Consider the following 19,972-nt stretch of genomic DNA (forward strand, 5'->3'; position numbering starts at 1 on the left):
CCATCACAATACTTACCTCATTGGCCAATCCTGGGCAGACTCCACAGTGAGGCAGTGCCTTACCAGGCTGTATGGGGGAAGGGAAGGAAACCTAAACAGACTAACTCCAAGAAGGTAGAAAGAATCTAAGACACACGTATGAAAATTTGGTAAATGACAACTATTGATTACAAGTGTCAAAGCATCAACAAAACCCCTTAACATAAAAATACCAATGCATTTGTCTGGCTAGTAAATGTCATTTTACAAAGCAATTATGATCTTTTACCTCATATGCTTATCTTTTATCTCATTTGCTCTCCCCTCACCCCCAAGACACCACTTTACAGGTAAGAGAAAAGAGGATCGAGAGGGAAATGGCTCTTAGTGGCAAAGCTGAAACTTGAACTCATGTCTCACCTCCTCATAGAGCACATTTCCCACTTAACAAAAAAAGAGGAAATGCATTTTCTCAACGTAGGTCAAAGACTAACAGGATTAAAAGATGATAAAAATACAGAGATGGAAGTGTATAAATGTAATGAAACCAGCTACTCAGGTGACTAGTTTCTTAGGAGTCAAGGAGAGCAGGGTTTTTCAAGGAAAAGGGACACTCACAAGGCATTAGAGGCAGGCTGAGCAACAACAGAGGGAAGGAAGGGAGGGGGAGGGGTGCGAGGGAGAGAAAGATGTACACACACACACACTCTATTGTAAAATCCCTGCATCTTTGGCTACTTAAGAATCAAATGATTTCAGGATCTTCTCTGGTGGTCCAGTGCTAAGACTCTACACTCCCAATGCAGGGGTCCGGGTTCCATCCTGGGTCGGGGAGTCAGATCCTGCATGCCACAACTAAAGATCCAATGTGCTGCAACTAAGACCCGGCGCAGACAAATAAATGAATCAATATTAAAAAAAAGAATCAAATGATTTCAATGGGATGCAGACATGGACCATATATTGCACAACGTCCAACAAGTAGGTACTGCCTAGCACACAGCAACCTAGCAATACATATTTGCCTATTTAGCTGGACTTTTCTGTATACAGCAAACAGATCCAGCCTTATTCAGAACTCCCAAATATCGGAACATCCCCAAATTAGTTCCGCCCTCAAATGCCAGTTTGTACGCAGAAATGGTCAGTCTTTAGTGAGCTGTACAGGCAAAGCAGAAATTAGAAACTTATTTCCTACCACCAAATTGCTTCCATACTACTTTTATGTCAAACAGACCTTTTACAAAAAAGAGACTGAAAGTGTCAATTATATCATACCAAAGTTTATTGATTACATTGAACAAAATTTCTGTAATGAAAAAGGCAAGTTGCATTCATAAAAGATGGCATTCACATTCATTATAGAAAGCAATGATGTAAAAAATTGCTGAAGTGAAAAATGTAATATTGCAGTCCCATTTTGTAAGCTGAAAAATGATTTTGTCAACACTTGCATAAAATCTGCATTTATATACTTACTGCATGTTATTAAAAAATTCCGTCACTAAATTATTATGAATTTTGCAAATTTAGGCTTACATTTTATACTGTTGCTGGTGTAAATGTGGTAGATATGGAATTTATGTTTTCAGTTTAGTAGTAATATCCTCAAACAATGGACAACGGTTATGAAAACTATAAGGACAGTTTGTAGTTCAAAATTATTCAAATGATGGGAATATGAGCCTATTATTACACTTTATCAGTTTCTCTGGCACAAAATAAGGTGGTTAGATTGTAGTGATAGGAATACTGGATGGCTTACTTCTGCTAACCTCATGCCAACCCTTTTCTTTAGCTCATTAATAAAATATCTATCTTTTAAAAAGTCAAGTCAGGTCTCTTTCAAGAATCTAGGCCATATCACACATCACTGTCATTGTGAATTTGAGCTGCAGTGTAATGTGTACCTTATAAGACACGACTTTACATCCCCCTTACTTATCTTTCTTCCAGGTTGCAAGGAATTTTACATGCCACCAGTTATATTTCTGCTACCCTAGATATTTTGATTATGTCAAACCTCCAATGGTCTGCATTAAACAAGGCTCTCTAGTTAAGGTGGGCTCTTTGTATTCACAGTCTCTATAATTCTTATGTAAAACAACAACAATAATAATACAGCAACAATTATAAACACAAGAACAACAACAAAACATCAAAAGCTTTCCTGGCTCTGATTTTTAGCTCTTTGGAATAGGTAGAGAATATACTGACTTAGTTTCCAGCAGACTTCTTCAAATACTAGGCTACTAAAACACAGCACACTTAAGAAGGTGTGATGACACCTAATAAATACTCAAAAATAATACTGATAGATGGTAACAAATGAAATAATGAAAAAGGGTCGGTAATGATGGAATGGCTTCTGATAACTGAAATTATGTCCTTTCGAGAATTTAAGAAAAATTATACCTAAACATTAACACAAAATGTAAGTGGAAGAATCAAATATGTCATCCGGACTTTATAAATACATTGGTATAGACTGAATCTAATACTTCTCCAAATCAAGGTACAATATAAACACTAATAATAGTACAGGCATGCCAGAAAGACAACCAAAAATGGAAACTGGAACAAAAATACCTTTTAAAAGACCATTTCAATCTAGGAGTCAAATGTAGTCACTTATATCCAAAAACAAGTGTATGTTTAATTTTAACATTTAATAAAGACATATCACATTTATTTTTATGTTTTAAGTGAGCTCCTTACGAGGCTATAATCTCTCTCTAGTCCAGTAAGTGGAGGATTTAACCAAGGTGAATCTCATGGTTTCGAGTTAGACCATTACTCTAGCCATGTTTCCTAAGAGAGACAATATTCATGTTCAGAGTCATGTTATGGACCCTTCCTCCTTCCCAAATTGCCAAGTTAAAAAAAAAGTGCTGCATATGCGCACAGATGCAACCTCTTTCAAATAGAAACTGTTAACAGTTTCAAACAAGCTATTCTTCCTTCTTCTCCACAAAAAAAATTATAAAAGACTGATGTTCAGAATGGCATTTTAATGTAACTGTGGGTTTGCCCATTTTACCTCTGATCCCAGTAAAACTAATATTGGAAAAATCTGTTGTATCTTAACTATTTTGAGGGTCACTAAAGTGATTTCTTTTCAAATCTAGTAGTCTTCCACCCATTAAGTGTAATTTAGAAGAACAAAAATAAATTTTTTTATTTTTGCAAAAATACCCAGGGTTAACATTCTTTCCACCTTTCAATGCACTATTTGGCAAGGATAATCAGCATGTAGGTGAACAGAAAGGATTAACTACTATCTGATGCATTGATTTAGTTCTTTTATATTGTCAAGTATTCCTTTCATATGTGGGAAAAATTTAAGATCATCATTCAGTAGGAACAAGAAATGTGATCCAAACAGCCTATTTCTTTTGACAGGCAAAAAAGTAAGATTAGCAAAATCTATTCATTCCCATTGCATGACTTCTACTTTATTCTATCATATTTAAATCCATTCACAGAGTTCATGGGTTAAAAGAGCACCCATTTGGTAGTTATTCTATCTAAAGCCAGAAATTCTATATATTCTTGCTTTCAACTTTCATATAATTCATAACTTAGAGCTTTGGCCATAATGGCTACTTATAATAATTATAAATGCTTAAGAGAGTCATTTGGTATTTTACTGGACATTTATTCTGAACCTCAGACATAAGATAGTGGTTTAGTTAGTTGCATATCAAGTATCCTGAGATGATAACTTTTTGAAGTTGTTTCTTCATGCTTTCTCTTTTATCTGTAACCACTGTCAATATGCTTGTAGGACAATAACATAGGCAGTTCAAGATTCGGATTCTGAAAGATGTAAAATATACGGAGTTAAAACATTAATTTTAATAATAATGTGAAACCATTTGTTTAGCACTTAAAAAAATAAATCATGTAGTAAATTTTTTTATGAGAGTAAACCAATTGTCTTAAAAAAGCTGCCAAGTTTTATTCACATGCTTGAGGAAAAAAGTGACACAGTAACCAGTTTTTAATCTTTTCTTCATCTGTCAGCTGAATAGATTCAGACTTGCTTTTTGCTTTTGGATTGCTCCAGGGTTCTCCTAAGAACTGTTACCACTAGGACAGCAGAGGCTTAGCTGACTAGGATCCCTTCTAGCTGTGAGCCCCACTCCATGAAAACAGGTATGTTTTATTTAACGTTTTGTCTCTAGCACCCAGTCCAGTGTCTGGCACACAGCAGGCGCTCAGGACATGATGAATGAATGAACTGATCACTGGTTTTTGGTTGTGTTTATTATGACAAACTCTAATTTGAAAGATTGTTAAGAAAGCACTTTTACTTAAAGAAACATGTTTCCTCTCTATAATAGCTGTTAATTTTTTTCTGATAGATCGTGTATCTATGAATCAATTGACTCTTCTGTTTTCCTTATTCATTATCTTTTTAGAAAAGAAAATGCCCTAAGAAATCTAGATTCTTTATCCTCTAAACACTATCACACGCTATCATTAGGGTGCTGCATGAGAACTGGTGCCTGTAAATCAGGTATGTGGAGAAGTACAAGAACCTAACCTTGATTCAACACTCAAAAATTCAAATTTTAAAAACTTGAATAGTGGAGGGCCTTAAGGGGTGTACTATTTTTTTCCCCTTTTGGTGCACCTTCCTTGCCATTCTTGGACTAGAAGTCCTGTAGAATACCTTCCATTTCTTTTGATGTTTCATTTTCTTATACTGGGGGCTTCCCGGGTAGCGCTAGTGGTAAAGAACCTCTTTGCTAATACAGGAGATGTAAGAGATGCAGGTTCGATCCCTGGGCTGGGAAGATCCCCTGGAGAAGTGCATGGCAACCCACTCCAGCATTCTTGCTTGGAGAATTCCATGGACAGAGGAGTCTGGTGGGTTATAGTCCAAGGGTTGCAAAGAGTCAGACACGACTGAAGCAACTTGGCACATACACACATTCTCATATTAGTTCTTCAGGTAGCAGGGACCATTTGACGCTAACCAAAATAAGGCTGACATTCACATGAGAACTTATATAAGGAGTCAGGCAGTTTCCTTAACAAACAAGGGACAAACTCGGTGGCTAAACTAATTGCCAGATTTCTTTCCCTTGGAGAAGAAATAATGTTATATGAAAATATATTCCTAGAAGAAATAATTACTTTAAAAATAAAACAATCATTTTTGAAAAAAACAAAACAAAACCTTATTTAGCTTTAACACTAGGAGTTAAGGCCCTGGAGAGACCAAAAGCAGCAGCAATGTCTGCTATCCAGCCTAGTCTCCCAAACCACAGACCAAGCTAAGTAAAGCAATCCAGGGGGATTAAAAAATTCACTAAAATACACCACACAACTTAGGACATGGCTATCTGGGACAAGATGGTCAAAGACTTTGAAGGCTACTGGGAAGCAGATTCATTTCTGAGGGAAAATATTTTGGATGGCATCATTGACTCAATGGACATGAATCTGAGTAAACTCCGGGAGTTGGTGATGGACAGGAAGGCCTGGCATGCTGCAGTCCATGGTGTCGCAAAGAGTCAGACACGACCGAGCGACCGAACTGAGTCACTCCAACTGGGTAAAAGGAGGTAGACCGAGACAAAATGAGTCGCCTCCCAAAATAACACTGCAGATACAGACTGTGATGAACTGTAGGAGATGGAAGAACCAATGGATTCAATCTTTTAGCTCAATTTTTATCCTTTGCTGAAGGGTAGGGAAGCTGATAGCTGATGAAAAAACGGGCCTATGAAGTGGCCTCACAATTGTTAGCATCAAAGTGAACTGATGTGCAATGTCATTCATGATGATCATTAATTTTTATGTGTGCATGAAAGATGCCCTGCCCTAAGCTGTGTGGAATTGTTTCTAAGCTGACAAATTTGTAAACCTCATTCATGAAGTACTTCAAACACCCATGGATGGATAAAACACCTTGAAAGGCCTGGGGTGACAGAGGCCCCTACCTCTGTGGGAAACAGAATACACATAGAGGAGTCATTCTGACTTCAAAAATTTCTCCCATGGCATATCAATTCCTTCCAAATATTTTTTTTTTGGGGGGGTAAATGAAATAACATGTTACATGATGAATTTACTCACTTTTGGAAAAAAACAATTATGATGCATTCTAAATCACTAGGCTAGCATCCCCCTGAATGGCTAGGAAAGCTTTCACCTTTGAAAGTTGAAATACTTAGCTTGAATAAAACTTGACACTACAAAAAGTGATTAGAGTAGATTGGTTCATTACCATACACTTGGAGATCAGACATTTACAAGGACATAAATATATACCTGCAAACACAGACATAGCACATGGAGGTGCAGACACATTGAATTATTTCCACATAATTCCCAAAAGAACATGCAATACTAAAACTGACTTGATATTATACAGATGCAATTTTGGAATATTTATTTTTAATTTTCCAAATGATCTTTTAAAATCCAATTATATTTCCTGATCAGTGGTAACAAGCATTTTCATGTGATGCCATGAAAACATGCCCCTTACAAATTAAATATATTATATTACTCTTCAGCTCTGGAAAATGGATAAAATTTTATTTTGGGGCTTAGCAAATTTAAAATATGTATTTCCCCATATTCCAAGTAATGCATCTTTATATTTTTTCAAAGAATAGTATAAAGTTCACCACACCAACAGCAGAGAAAATTTAGAGAGTGATATTTTCATTTTTTCTTTATAATGCTGTTAATCTGTTTCTTTAAAGCCAGCCCACTTGTTTTAACACTAGGTACCTGTTAAAATATATTAGATTCATCTGAGAATGTTCGTAAAAGAAGAGGTCTGACTGAAGGTCTGGTGGATAATGAGTCAGATGCCTTTTTACAGCTTAGATTGCTCTGTAATAGTGAGGTAAAGATACTTAAAGCATTTAAAGATTGGTAACCTACCTGGTGATAAAAATGTAGGAAGAAAAAAAAAATCATTTCCTATAAGACTACTCTTCTGGCCAAAAGTACACATGATTATACTATAGCAAATGCATAACATTTAAATGAGTACACTTAAAGACCTAAGAAAGTCTCCACCTCAAATTGAATTGTTTTCATGGTAGAATACAGACATTAGTAGTACGTGGCAAACTTGAGTTTTTGAAATGGTAACTTATGTGGTAGATGAAGGCAATATGGTTTGATTAGTAAACCTTACCATCCTTTTGGTGAACACCTCTGAGAGTTGTTCCGGTACTTTGAGTGTATTGAACAAAGAGAAATTTGTGCAAAACATTCCTGCCTTAGTGAACAGACTAGCTCTAACACGCTGTGTACCAGGAACCAGTGGGACTACAGACCTACAGTCCAGGTTTTTGATTCTCCATTGTGACAATTGAGAAGGTGAACAAATGATTAAAGGAAAATGGCAAAATATTCTTAAGTATCAAGTAGAAGATATAAAGATGAGTCATGAGAATTTTTCATAAAGAATCAGAAAATGTTGTCAAGCAAATGAGAATGCAAGCAAGTTGGTACATTAAGAAAGGAAGTCACCTTATTCACTCCAAGAGAAACTGTGATTGCTGGAAGTTTGAGAAAGCATGAAGATAGTAGATGTTCCTGAGGAAGGGAGGCGTTTCGTTACCTTGTTCACAATTGCACAAAAGGTGGAAAATTGCAGTAGGAAAAAGAGAAATGCAGAAACCAAAAAGAAAGAAAAAAGTAAATATTCTCTGAAATGTAAGACATTTAAAAAGAAACCTTGAGAATTAGAAGTCGAAATGACATTAGTTTTAAAGACGTTACTTTCTGAAGTAAAAGAGTTAGAGTTAGGAATATTGTATGAGCAAACTGCTATTTCTCTGTATATTAATTTAAAAACTTTTGGTTCATGGGAATATTGACTATTTTGAGTAAAATAATTTAAAAGTATTTTTCTCACTGAAATAAAGCTCATCTCTAATCATTAGTTCACTAATTTACACTGTTTAAAATTCAATGATCAAAGAGCTATGCTCAGGATCCATCATCGACCTATCTTCAAGTAACTATCTCATCTTGTCCAATTGCACACATGTAATACAGACTGACTATCCTTGGGCATTTTCAGGTTAAAAACCTAATCAAAACTAAATAATGGAAAAACTGTTGGTGAAACCACACTTTAGTACCATTTACCTCTGAACCAAAGCTTAATTCCTTTATTCTAACATAATTTCATTGGTTTCCCCTCCTTTTTCCTGTAGAGACTCTTTAAAAGCGTTGCCTGAAAAGCTATGAATTTTTCCTTTAAAACACTAAGAAAAAGTGAAAATCAATGACTTAAAGTTTAGTTAGAAAACCTAAGAGGTTAGTTTTTTTCCCCTTGTTCTGTGCCTGAAGCTGTAGGCTAATTGGTATTGCTCTAGCAAAACAGATGAGTGGTGAACTATGAGGATGAGCTTAACAATTCTGCTAATCAAGATTACCCATATTATCTACTTAGCAACTAATAGAAACAGGCTTAACAAAAAGAAACCAGCTGAAGTAACACATATATCTAGCAGAGTCTAATAAACGTTTATACTTCCAAAGGAAAAATTTTGTTTATTAATATATGCTTTAACATAACTACATTTCTCCTGTTCATAATTTACCTTAATAAAGTTGGTGACATGTTGGTAACATGCAAATTACCAATTGATAAAAGCTAGAGAGATTAATATTTAGTTTTTGAGAAAAAATTTTAATTGTTTGCCTTCTCTTTTGTAGGCAAAAACCTTGCAACAAGATTAACATGATACCAAACCCCCCACCCTGTGTTTAAAATACAAGCCCATCTATTTAAGAGTGTAACTTGAAACACATTTTGGTGCGCTCAGAACCTTGTATCCAACTGTCAGAGATAGAAGTTTCTCTATGAAGTAGAAATTTTAGGGATTTATAGGCTACTTTATAAAGGAAAACAGAAATATGAGAGTACAGAAGGCAGTAGAGAGCATGAAGAGAGTAAAGCAATAAAAAATTGATACAGCCAGCAACTGGTTGGGGGCAGGTAGCGGGGGTAGAAGCTTGAGAGATAACAAACAAAATAGTATGAAATTTCCACATTCCTTTGCAGTCATCTAGGGAGCTTTGACACTGGCTCAATTAGCAGTCTGTCAAAGAGGCCAATGCATAAAGGTCCACCTCCACAGCCACGATGTTAAGATTCAACTTTATTTTTGTCTAATCTAGATCACTGGAGAAGGCAATGGCACCCCACTCCAGTACTCTTGTCTAGAAAATCCCATGGATGGAGGAGCCTGGTAGGCTGCAGTCCATGGGGTCTCGAAGAGTCAGATGTGACCGAGCGACTTCCCTTTCACTTTTCACTTTCATGCATTGGAGAAGGAAATGGCAACCCACTCCAGTGTTCTTGCCTGGAGAGTCCCAGGGACGGGGGAGCCTGATGGGCTGCCATCTATGGGGTCGCACAGAGTTGGACACGACTGAAGTGACTTAGCAGCAATCTAGATCACAGGGCTGTTAACCTTAGAGCTCATGGTTGTATGAGACACTGTAAGGATTTCAATAGTCATCATCAGTCACCATTGTTACTAAAGTAGAAACTGTATTCTCTAAAGTGCTTTCTCTGGGAATTTTGCTCAAATACCTGACATTCTTCCTTCTCCTGGCTGCCGCTCTGAAAGAGCTCCCTATGTAACTGGATGTTTGCTTTTGTTTGTGCAGATGTCACCTGCAAGGTATAGCCATGTTGCTGCATCCATTCTCATTACATTATAGTGTTTCCGTGTCTACTAGGCAAAATCAAGCCTCCTTTGGATCATGGTGGTTTCCATGGGAAAACTTAGCATAAAGATATGTGGAAAAATTCCTCCGCCTGAAACGGTAACTGGTATTGACTAGTTGGCTAGAGGGTCCAGGTGTATTTCACTGATTAAGAGCCAGCCCAACAAAAGTGCTGAGATGGGGCACAGCTTTTTGAAGTACCCCAAATCCTAAACTTTACATTTCCTTTGAAGTGTTATCTCCTGTACCCACTGTTCAGTGCTCAATGATAATTTCATCATATACTTGCTGGCAGCGTAGAAGCTAAAGAAAAGCCCTATGATCCTTAATGATGGGATTTTAGCTCAAAAATTAACTATACTGCTGAAAATAAGGGTGTGAAAATGTATTTACCTCCTGTGTTAAACGACTGAGGGAATCTATTTTTGAAGATAGCAGAGTTCTTTTATACTGCTAGTATCAAGACAGAACTCAGCTGTGGTGGGGGCTGCCACTCTGTCCTTTTTACCAGAGGCTTCTGGAGGTAGTGACTTGGACCCTGAGATGGCTCAGCTGTGTTACAAGCCATATTATTGACTCTACTATTCTGTTTATACTTGCTTCCAGAAGTGGTTCCAAATAAATCCCTTTATAACTCAACTAGAGTGAGAGCTCCCTGTGAGCTGGAATGATCAACCTAGCACAGCAGCTAGCTTATCCTGGACCCTCGGGCAAAGTGTTCTGAATTGAATGGAATTCAACAGAAGGCTGCTTCTACAACAGTTAAATGTAAATGGCTTAGCTTCCTTCTCAAATTCCATGGAGACATTTTCTCTATCCACTACCGAGTTCCCTTCTTAAAGCAGCTGCCAAGACTCACAGGCAGATAGCACCTGCAGTCTACTTGCTACAGGCATTTCTGGCTCTCCCTGCAAAAGATCTGACCCTTACTGGTTGAATTCAGGGGGATCTTCTACTTCTAGCTAGGGACACACACTCTACCCCGATTAGCCTCTCAGGAATGAGGTGGATCCAGTGTAAAAGAATCTTTTGCTGTTCTTTAAATGAGGCCAATGTCTTAGCAAGGGATACTGAATAAGTAGGAAGTCACCCTGAATGCCAGATTGTTGCTCACTGAAGTGTGAGTTGCTCAGTCGTATCCGACTCTTTGCAACCCCATGGACTGTAGCCCACCAGGTTCCTCTGTCCATGGAATTCTCCAGGCAAGAATACTGGTGTGGGTAGCCATTTCCTTCTCCAGGGGATCTTACCGATCTAAGGACTGAACCTGGGTCTTCCACAGAGCAGGCAGATTCTTTACCATCTGAGCCACAAGAGAAGCCTTTAAGATACTCTTTCTTTGAAGAAAGATCTTTGAAGTGGCCTCTGCCTCTTTGATGTGGCCAACTAGAGCCTTGTGTAAATAGATATGACTTATCAGAATAGTCATGGCTGCCATGTTTCAGTTGCCCTTTATGCATTGATATGCACTACTTTGCTCTTGCATTTTCTCACAAGGGGGTGGGAAAAAGGCAGTGCTGATGAGTGCCCACAATGTTCTGTCTCATCTGCAAGTTTCAAAATCCCATAGGGTCTGAAAAACCATTTAGCCTTTCAGACTTTGGATGTTAAAGAGAGATGTTCATCAGTAGGTGGTTCAATACATGTTCACTGGTTCAATGATGACAGGAATAAATGAATGAATGAATGAAGGTGATTATGGAAATTCTCCTGGTTGTTCTAGCACATCAGCATGCCAAGCTACAGCACAGACACTATAATTCCTCCTATCATGGACATAATTCATGGCAAACAAAGTTCATGCTAAACCCTGGAAATACTCTATACTGCTAAGTAAAAAGGGCTGCAGGTCCAGAACTCCATGCTTTCTTTCCACAGAAGTCTGGAATCTGCTGTTTGCATGGAAAGAAAATGTTCTAAGTCTTTATCTGTGACTGCCTTGTAGCATCCTTCCATTTAATGGCCATTTAATTTATGTAAGTCACGTCCAGCCAGTGTCATTTTTTTTAAAGGGCCTATGGAAGAGGATAAAATATTATGTTTGAAGGTTTTGATTTCTGAGATTTTTTTGTCTCATCTTTAGAGGATGAAGCTTTGTCAATTTATAAGCTGGCTGTGAGCCATTGTTTAGCATGAGCTCCATTACCTCAAATAAGAAAAACATCAAGGAGCTCCTTAGAGTGTATTTCCAAATAAAGAGATCCTTTGTAGACAAATCTCTATTATGACAAGGCACCAAAATATTTCTTACTGTGACATTTTTAAAATTTGGTTTCATACAAATTGCCACTTGAGCCATTAGAGAAGTAACCTGTTACACCCCTGTCCAACTGGTATTTAAGGTATAATCAGACAAATAAATGCCACTTTACCATTCTAAGACTAAACACCAGGCTGGAGGGAGTCAGTAGCCGGTCTACTGGAAGAATTAGAGAGATTAAGGTGGTTTTAGTTGGTTAATGTTACAGTGTCCACTTTCATCTATAAGGCATGCAGAAGCACGGAATTAAGGCCAGTTCTGACCACCTAACCATATAGTGATTGGCCAGTTTATACCACGAATCAATGTAGCTTGTGCCACTGATAATCTGTTGTTTTTCATTGGGGTTGATACTGACGTGGATCATGAAGCTTCTCTTTTATACACCCAATCACTGAAGATTTTTCCCACTATAGACATTTTAGTTCCCTATTCTATATGATGCCAATCACTGGAATCTACCAATAGGAAAAAAAAAATAAAATAAAAATCAAGACGAACCAGTTTTCTGGCTAAACTGGCAAATTTAATCGAACAGATCAGGTAGATATACCTTACACTACTTCTTGAAAATACTGCCTTGGAGGGGCTATAAGATCTAATTGGTGTCAGTATGATTGAAATAGGGTTTTGTTGGGCAAATTAGCTAGTGTTGGCAGGAATATGACATATTTACTTAACCTGTAGGTCAAAATTTGCCAGAAGTTTTATTTTTCTAGGCTAATCTACCTTTTTCAGTTTAAAGGCTTTTTAAGAAAGGTTCAACAGATATCAGAAAATGCAGGCCCACGCGATTAGGCTGACAGAGGGTAATAACTTCTCATTGCTGCAAAAAATTTACCATATAAGCAGCAAAAATAAAAACACACTCATAAAACCATCTTAAATTTTTACAAGTGTGTTTGAGAGGAGAAGGATGTAGAAACCACATCCAGGGAATTCTCTTTGGTTTAAATATACTGTTGGACAGACAGGGCTAGAAGCAACACAGAGATTAAGCAGCACTATAATTAAAGGAAGGGGAAAGGTTTGAAAGAGGCAAATTGGGATTATCAACTGAAAAAAAAAAAAAGTCTGCAAACAACCCACAGGGAAATTTCTAAGGTTAAAGCTGGAATGCTTTGTTAAAAAAAAAAAAAAAAAGATGCAACCTCTTTCAGCTGAAAAGTTGGTGTGGACATTCCCAGCATGAAAATTCTAGGCTAAATTAAAAAAAACAACATCATTTTTTCTGTTTACGTTCCATATGGAGCATATGAGATACTCCATATGGATCACTAAAGGTCACATAGAACACTATTAAGGAATCTACTTACCACCTGCATTGGATAACGAAGTTTTTAAATATACTTTTTATGCAGAAGAGGAAATTAAGTGATGAACCTGTAAGGAGGGGTTTAACATGCTGTAACTATGGCAATTTTCTAAATAAAGATTTTAGTTCATGGCAGATATTGAAGCCCCTTACAAAAATCAGGTTATAATATAAAGTTAGTTCTTACCCTGGTACTTCTTCTTCTTACACTCCTTAATACAATCCTGAGCATCTCAGGGGAAAGGCTGACAAATATTAGAAGAATTATGGTCAACCATATGGATACAGATGACAGCATTTGAGCAAATACGAAATACATTCTCTGTTGTTTCAAGAATGGCCTAGAGTGGAAAGAGAATACATAATGGAAAAGCAAATCAGTTCCTGCTATATGAAACAGAAATGTTACTGAAACTAACTGTTGTATTTAAAAGGAATCCTCATTATATACATTAATAAAAATAATCTTTAGAATGACCAAAAGTAGTAAACAGATTTCATTTACTAAATGTTTGGAAAGAAAAGGGATGATAATCAAAGGGGAAAATGCACTTGACTTGAAAGTAATCAAAGAGATAATAAAATGCCCTTGACTTGAAAACAACAAAGCGATCTATTTTAAGGTTGCCAACTGGAGAGTATTTATTTGCATTAGAAAATGCTGGCACTTCTGACATATTCAAGAGAAATGATGATTAACTTTTATGTTAACAAACATTTTACTTCCTTGGCTGTTTTATTAATGTAAGAAAGGATTTGTGCTCTACATTTAGAAATTTAAAAGACATTTTTATTACCACTGCCCCACCTCTGCAAAACCCCTATGTAAGCATAATAAGGACTGTAGTTTTTCTCTTTCAAATGTGAGAAATCTACCATTCTTATCTACAAATATATACTGAGAACCAGAGTGTGCAAAGTAGGTTGCCAGAAGAATATTGCTAATCACACATTAAGCCTTGGGGTCCAGAAATCCAGAGGGATGCTACATTCTGCCGAGTTTAGTCATCCACTGAAACATTAGGTGGCCACTGAGAAGTCCAGCCAGTTGCCCATCCTTGTCTGCGCTGAACCACTGAGAGACTCACTAAGGTAGCATGAATGTTGTCTGAAGCTGAGTGGGAGGAAGAACAAAGCAGCTGCTCGAGCTCAGGGGATGTACCAAACTATCCTTGGATTAGGAGCCTTAGGTATGTAAGTGGCTGGTCCCATTTAGTAGATGACAAATAGTGCTCACTGAAGATAATGGAAAAGCAAATCAGTTCCTGTTATATGAAACAGAAGTGTTACTGAAGCTGCCTGTTGCATTTTAAAGGAATCCTCATTATGCACATTAATAAAAATAAGATGATACACTGGTTTCTCATTTAAACACTGATGTTTGTGCACTGTCATGCAACATAACATGATCACATCAAGCTCATGGCTCTACACAGATGAAGACTAGACTGTGGAATATATGTGGACCCACTACCCACTAGATTGTGGGGATTCCTAGTAGCTCAGTTGGTAAAGAATTTGCCTGCAATGCAGGAGACCCCAGTTCGATTCCTGGGTCAGGAAGATCCGCTGGACAAGGGATAGTTACCCACTCCAGTATTCTTGTGCTTCCCTGGTGGCTCAGTTGGTCAAGAATCCGCCTGCTGTTTGAGACTTGGGTTGGATCCCTGGGTTGGGAAGATCCCCTGGAGAAGGGAACGGCTCCAGTATTCTGGCCTGGAGAATTCCATGGACTGTATAGTCCATGGGGTCACAAACAGATGGACATGACTGAGTGACTTTCACAGGGCACTAGATTGCAAGAATAGTAAGGTGGAGAAACTTAAGAGTTTTCTAGGGCTCCTACCATAGAGAAAAGATTTCCACGGAGCTCAAGTCCCACTCTAATGCAGAAGAGCACCCTGACAAATGCTCCAGGCAGCTAAGACACAGTAAGGGTCCAGCAGACAATTCTGACTGCTAGTTACTGGGTATTCCTTTGCATAGTACCCATAATACTCTGTTTCTAAAAGCTCCACAGTTTTCTTTCTGATTTTGACAGCATCTATGGAGTCTTGTAAGGGAGCAGTAAAAAACAAAAGATATTATTTTTAGAAGGGGTTTGGAGCTCAGAAATCATCCTCACTGCCTGTCCCTGAAGAGAGGTGAGTCATCATGCCTCAGGGTTGAGCATGTCCGGAGACTAGCTGTAATCAGCATTCAGCTGAAGTTTTACAATTTCTAGTCACATTTTGCTGGTTGATTTATGATTAATATAAATTTTATATTCATGGAGTAGCTCAACTCAGACAGGTCTACTTAAGGACAGCACTAGAGGCAAGAAAGTAAAACAAAGATTTATTCACATTTCATTTTTAGTCAGCATCTCTAATCAATAGAAACAGGTATGACAATATTTTAAATCGTGTCAAGGATTTGTTTTAATCAACAAGAAACAGTCTGGAAAGAGTGAGAAACTGGTTCAGTTTGCTAGAAACATTTCATTCTTGAGGAAATTTTGCACAATTAGTTCAGATGCTGACTACACAGATTCCTAGACAGAATTATGGTCCTATGGGCAGATCTTACTATTGTATATCATATTTGGTTAATCAACTTTGATGCATTTGTATATTATTAAAAAAAATAGAGACTTCCTTCAGTGTCACTGCTTCAAATAAAGGTGTCAAATAAATGCTGTAAGTATACTTTCTGGAGTTGCTACTTTTATAAGCAATTCGGTTTTCCATATTTTTATTACTTGAGGCCTTTATTTTAAAAAGCTTTCCAAAACAGGACGAGTTTCTTCTAATTAAGTCTCAAGGGACATAAACATGGTCCTCTGTGATAATGTGCAATGTTTTGTATGTACAATTTTGCTCAAACTAGTGAAAATATGTATGCCTGGAATTTCAACCAATGGCTTGCTTTAGCCTTGTTCTCTGCTGCTGGTTTCCTTGTCAGGGGAAATCACCACTGAATGAAAACAACTGTGATATTTAAAAATAAAATACAGGCCTCTGGCAGTAAGGAAAGGAGATGAAACTCTGATTTTACTTTCTAATGACTCTCCCAATCACAGCTTATGTGTACTCACTGGACTCTCGTCTTCTTGAAGCAGGGGTATAGTCTATTCACTGCTGTATCCCATAGAGTGCCTCATGCAAAATGGATTCTGAATAAACATCTACTGAACCAAGATGAATGGAATGAACTTTAAATCCAAGCTACAGAGTCCACCTTTACCTTCCCCAAAACAATGGGATGGTGATTTCAAGATATAACCACCCTCTGAGTATTCATGGATAAGGCTGTATCTATTGGCCACTACACTGCAGAAATTTCATAGGATGAGTATTTCCACTGGAAATCATACGGGAAAGGCCATGCTAGAAATTAGTTTCACTTCACAGAGAGATGTTTATATACCTTCAAGCTGAAAGATTTGCACAAGGGCTACCAGAAGGAAGGTCAAAAAGTCTTTTGAGTAATTTGTGCAGTCTATAAACTTACATTTAAAATCTCACCTGAAATTAGCAGCATTACTGGCTGGAAGGAACTTCCAGCCCATTAATATTGAAGATTTGCCATTTTATATAATCAAAACTTTAAAAGCATAATTAATGTTGGCATATACAATATACATATTCTTAATATTTACATATCACTCCCACATGTTTAGTTGCTTACCATATAATTCCTCCCCAGAAGAATGAGAAAAATACATAAAATGCTAAAGAACCCCAAATCACAAGGTGGTTGATCCATGTCCAGAAACGAGTATCTAAGGCGAGCTGAAAAGATACAAGACAGGAAATTTCATGATGTGTACATACCACACCAGGCAGTGTCCAGTGGCATTCAATAACTCATACATGATACCCGTGGGAAGCTTGGGCCAGGCAACAAAAGCCAAATGGCACTAGAATAACAGAACCCAGACTTCCCAAAGAGCTCTGCCCCAAGATATTTAGACACCAGAGTACAGGCATGGAGGTGTGGACAAGCAAGTACCCACTGCAGATGCCTCACTACTGAAGGAAGGACAAGGAATGAAATCATGGTAAGATCCTGGACACTGGAGCCCCCATGTCCTTAAGTGGTGGTGGTCAGGAAGCTGATGGCAAAAAGAGAAGGCCTAACTGGTGGAGGCAGGTATACCAAGGATCAGGAGAAGAGGGAAAGAGTAGCTAGGAAGAAAAGACCAACTACACAAAGGAGTCATGAGACCTCAAGCACAACATAAGGGAGGTTACTAAATGCAAAGGCAACTAGCTCTACATATCAGGCATCATGGAACCACAGATTGCAGGTCTATGTAACATGCCTTTCAACTGCAAACCCCACAGCTACTCCATTGAATCAATAACCTTTTCAGCTGCCTGAGATTTTAATCCTTTCATGTTTCCTCCAGGACTGATTGTTTCTTCTGACTGTGGCACCTGGGATTTTCACATGCAATCTAAAAATAAAAAGTATGGCCCACTCTGCTTTCTTAAAATTTCTGGGCCACAATGCTTACTATCCAGGGCATTTCCTTCTTGAAGAGGAGGTGGTGTCCGTTTTGTTACTTGCTGTTCTGACACCCTGCTCCTCAGCACTCTGTTAATAGTCACTCATCCATAAATAGGATATTGATAACACTGTGAATGCAGCCCAGTCTTGAACCCCCTCCACCCCACCCCCCACCAAGCTACTAGGATGTCACAGTAATAGTGATGTCACAGTAATACTCATGCAAAGAAGACGGAGTGGATGGCTTTTCAGAGACAGATGAAAAATGTTGCAGTAAGGCCAATTTTAACTAGTACAGCCACTATGGAGAACAGCGTGGAAATTCCTTAAAAAACTGGAATTAGAACTGCCATATGACCCAGCAATCCCACTGCTGGGCATACACACCGAGGAAACCAGAATGGAAAGAGACACGTGTACCCTAATGTTCATAGCAGCACTGTTTATAATAGCCAGGACATGGAAGCAACCTAGATGTCCATCAGCAGATGAATGGATAAGAAAGCTGTGGGACATATACACAATCAGCCATTAAAAAGAATACATTTGAATCAGTTCTAATGAGGTGGATGAAACTGGAGCCTATTATACAGAGTGAAGTAAGCCAGAAAGAAAAACACCAATACAGTATACTAACACATATATATGGAATTTAGAAAGACAGTAATGATAACCCTGTATGTGAGACAGCAAAAGAGACACAGATGTATAGAACAGTCTTTTAGACTCTGTGAGAGAGGGAGAGGGTGGGATGATATGGGAGAATGGCATTGAAACATGTATAATATCATATAAGAAATGAATCGCAGTCCAGGTTCGATGCATGATACTGGATGCTTGGGGCTGGTGCACTGAGATGACCCAGAGGGATGGTATGGGGAGGGAGGAGGTAGGGGGATTCAGGATGGGGAACATGTGTATACCTGTGGCGGATTCATGTTGATGTATGGCAAAACCAATACAATATTGTAAAGTAATTAACCTCCAATTAAAATAAATTTATATTAAAAAATAAATAAAAAATATTCAAGTATTTAACATGGAAACACACACACACTCACAGTCCATTTACATACCACTTCTCATAACATCTCAAAAACAGCAGGAACAAAGGAAGAGATTTCCAATATAAGTATCGTGTATTAAAAAAAAAAAAGAGAGAATAGACAGTATACTGGGAAAAAAAAGGATCACAAATAGTATACAAATGTCCAAATCTCTAATACCACACATAATTTTAATGAGCATTCAGACTTGAATAACAGCTCACAGTAAAAATTAAGATATATTAGTGTAAGGCCGGAAAGTATTAAAAAAAATATGGTGTTAAATATATTTGAATAATAAAAATCTAACCTTCAGAGTTACGGTGAATACTAAGATTGTAAAAATAATGGTTCCAAAAGTCCAGTTTCCATATACCTGAAAAACATTCAACAATTACATGTACCATGAATACACAAGCCTGCTTAAAACAATAAACAGCCAGTTTAATCTTGTGTGTAACTGACAAGGATTTTTGTATAAATTGTTTAGGGAAATACCTGCTCAAAAGTACAGGCCAATATGTTGGCTTTTACTGTGAGCCTAAATTTTCTTGAAGAGGTACACCACATGTGTGGTTGGTAGGGTTTACTTCATGATTCCATGTAGCACAAAAGAACAGACTAGCATGATACAGGCAGGAAAAATTCTGTTCCACTACCAGTAACGTTCATAAGACAACTCATTTGGATGTCTCCTGTCTCTACAGAGTTTGATATGGGCTTTTCCTGTCATATTGCTCTGAAAGTGAAAGTCACTAAGTCATTTCTGACTCTTTGCGACCTCATGGACTATACAGTCCATGGAATTCTCTAGGCCAGAATACTGGAGTGGGTAGCCTTTCCCTTCTCCAGGGGATCTTCTCAACCCAGGGATCAAACCCAGGTCTCTGGCATTGCAAGTGGATTCTTTTCCAGCTGAGCCACCAGGGAAGCCCAAGAATACTGGAGTGGGTAGCCTATCACTTCTCCAGCAGATCTTCCTGACCCAGGAATTGAACTAGGGTCTCCTGCATTGCAGGCGGATTCTTTACCAACTGAGCTATCAGGGAAGCCCAATATAGCCCTAAATATCTCAAATAAGGACTAATTTGCAGACAAATGAACTCACATTTTAAAAACAGAGTATATGGTGATATGGTGACAGAGTAACTAGAC

General features: G+C 37.9%; 1 protein-coding gene across 4 annotated transcripts in view; it reads right to left on the minus strand.

Annotated features, from left to right (window-relative positions):
• Window positions 1–1,242: 1,242 nt before the first annotated feature.
• The window catches only part of ATP11C (ATPase phospholipid transporting 11C), a 172,102-nt gene continuing 153,372 nt past the window's right edge, over window positions 1,243–19,972 (minus strand). For 2 of the 4 annotated variants that reach the window (XM_040265388.1, XM_040265386.1), the window contains 5 exons: window positions 19,128–19,193; window positions 16,947–17,050; window positions 13,465–13,618; window positions 6,733–6,837; window positions 1,243–3,798 (listed from right to left, as the gene is read on the minus strand). In XM_040265388.1, coding sequence (XP_040121322.1) covers window positions 6,736–6,837; window positions 13,465–13,618; window positions 16,947–17,050; window positions 19,128–19,193 — 426 coding nt within the window. In that variant the 3' untranslated portion in view covers window positions 1,243–3,798; window positions 6,733–6,735. Of the gene's footprint in view, window positions 3,799–6,732; window positions 6,838–13,278; window positions 13,346–13,464; window positions 13,619–16,946; window positions 17,051–19,127; window positions 19,194–19,972 lie in introns of all 4 variants that reach the window. The other 2 variants (XM_040265389.1, XM_040265387.1) reach the window with 2 other exon arrangements.

This window comes from Oryx dammah, unplaced genomic scaffold (genome assembly GCF_014754425.2).
Source record: "Oryx dammah isolate SB20612 unplaced genomic scaffold, SCBI_Odam_1.1 HiC_scaffold_23, whole genome shotgun sequence".
Classification (NCBI taxonomy): Eukaryota; Metazoa; Chordata; class Mammalia; order Artiodactyla; family Bovidae; genus Oryx; species Oryx dammah.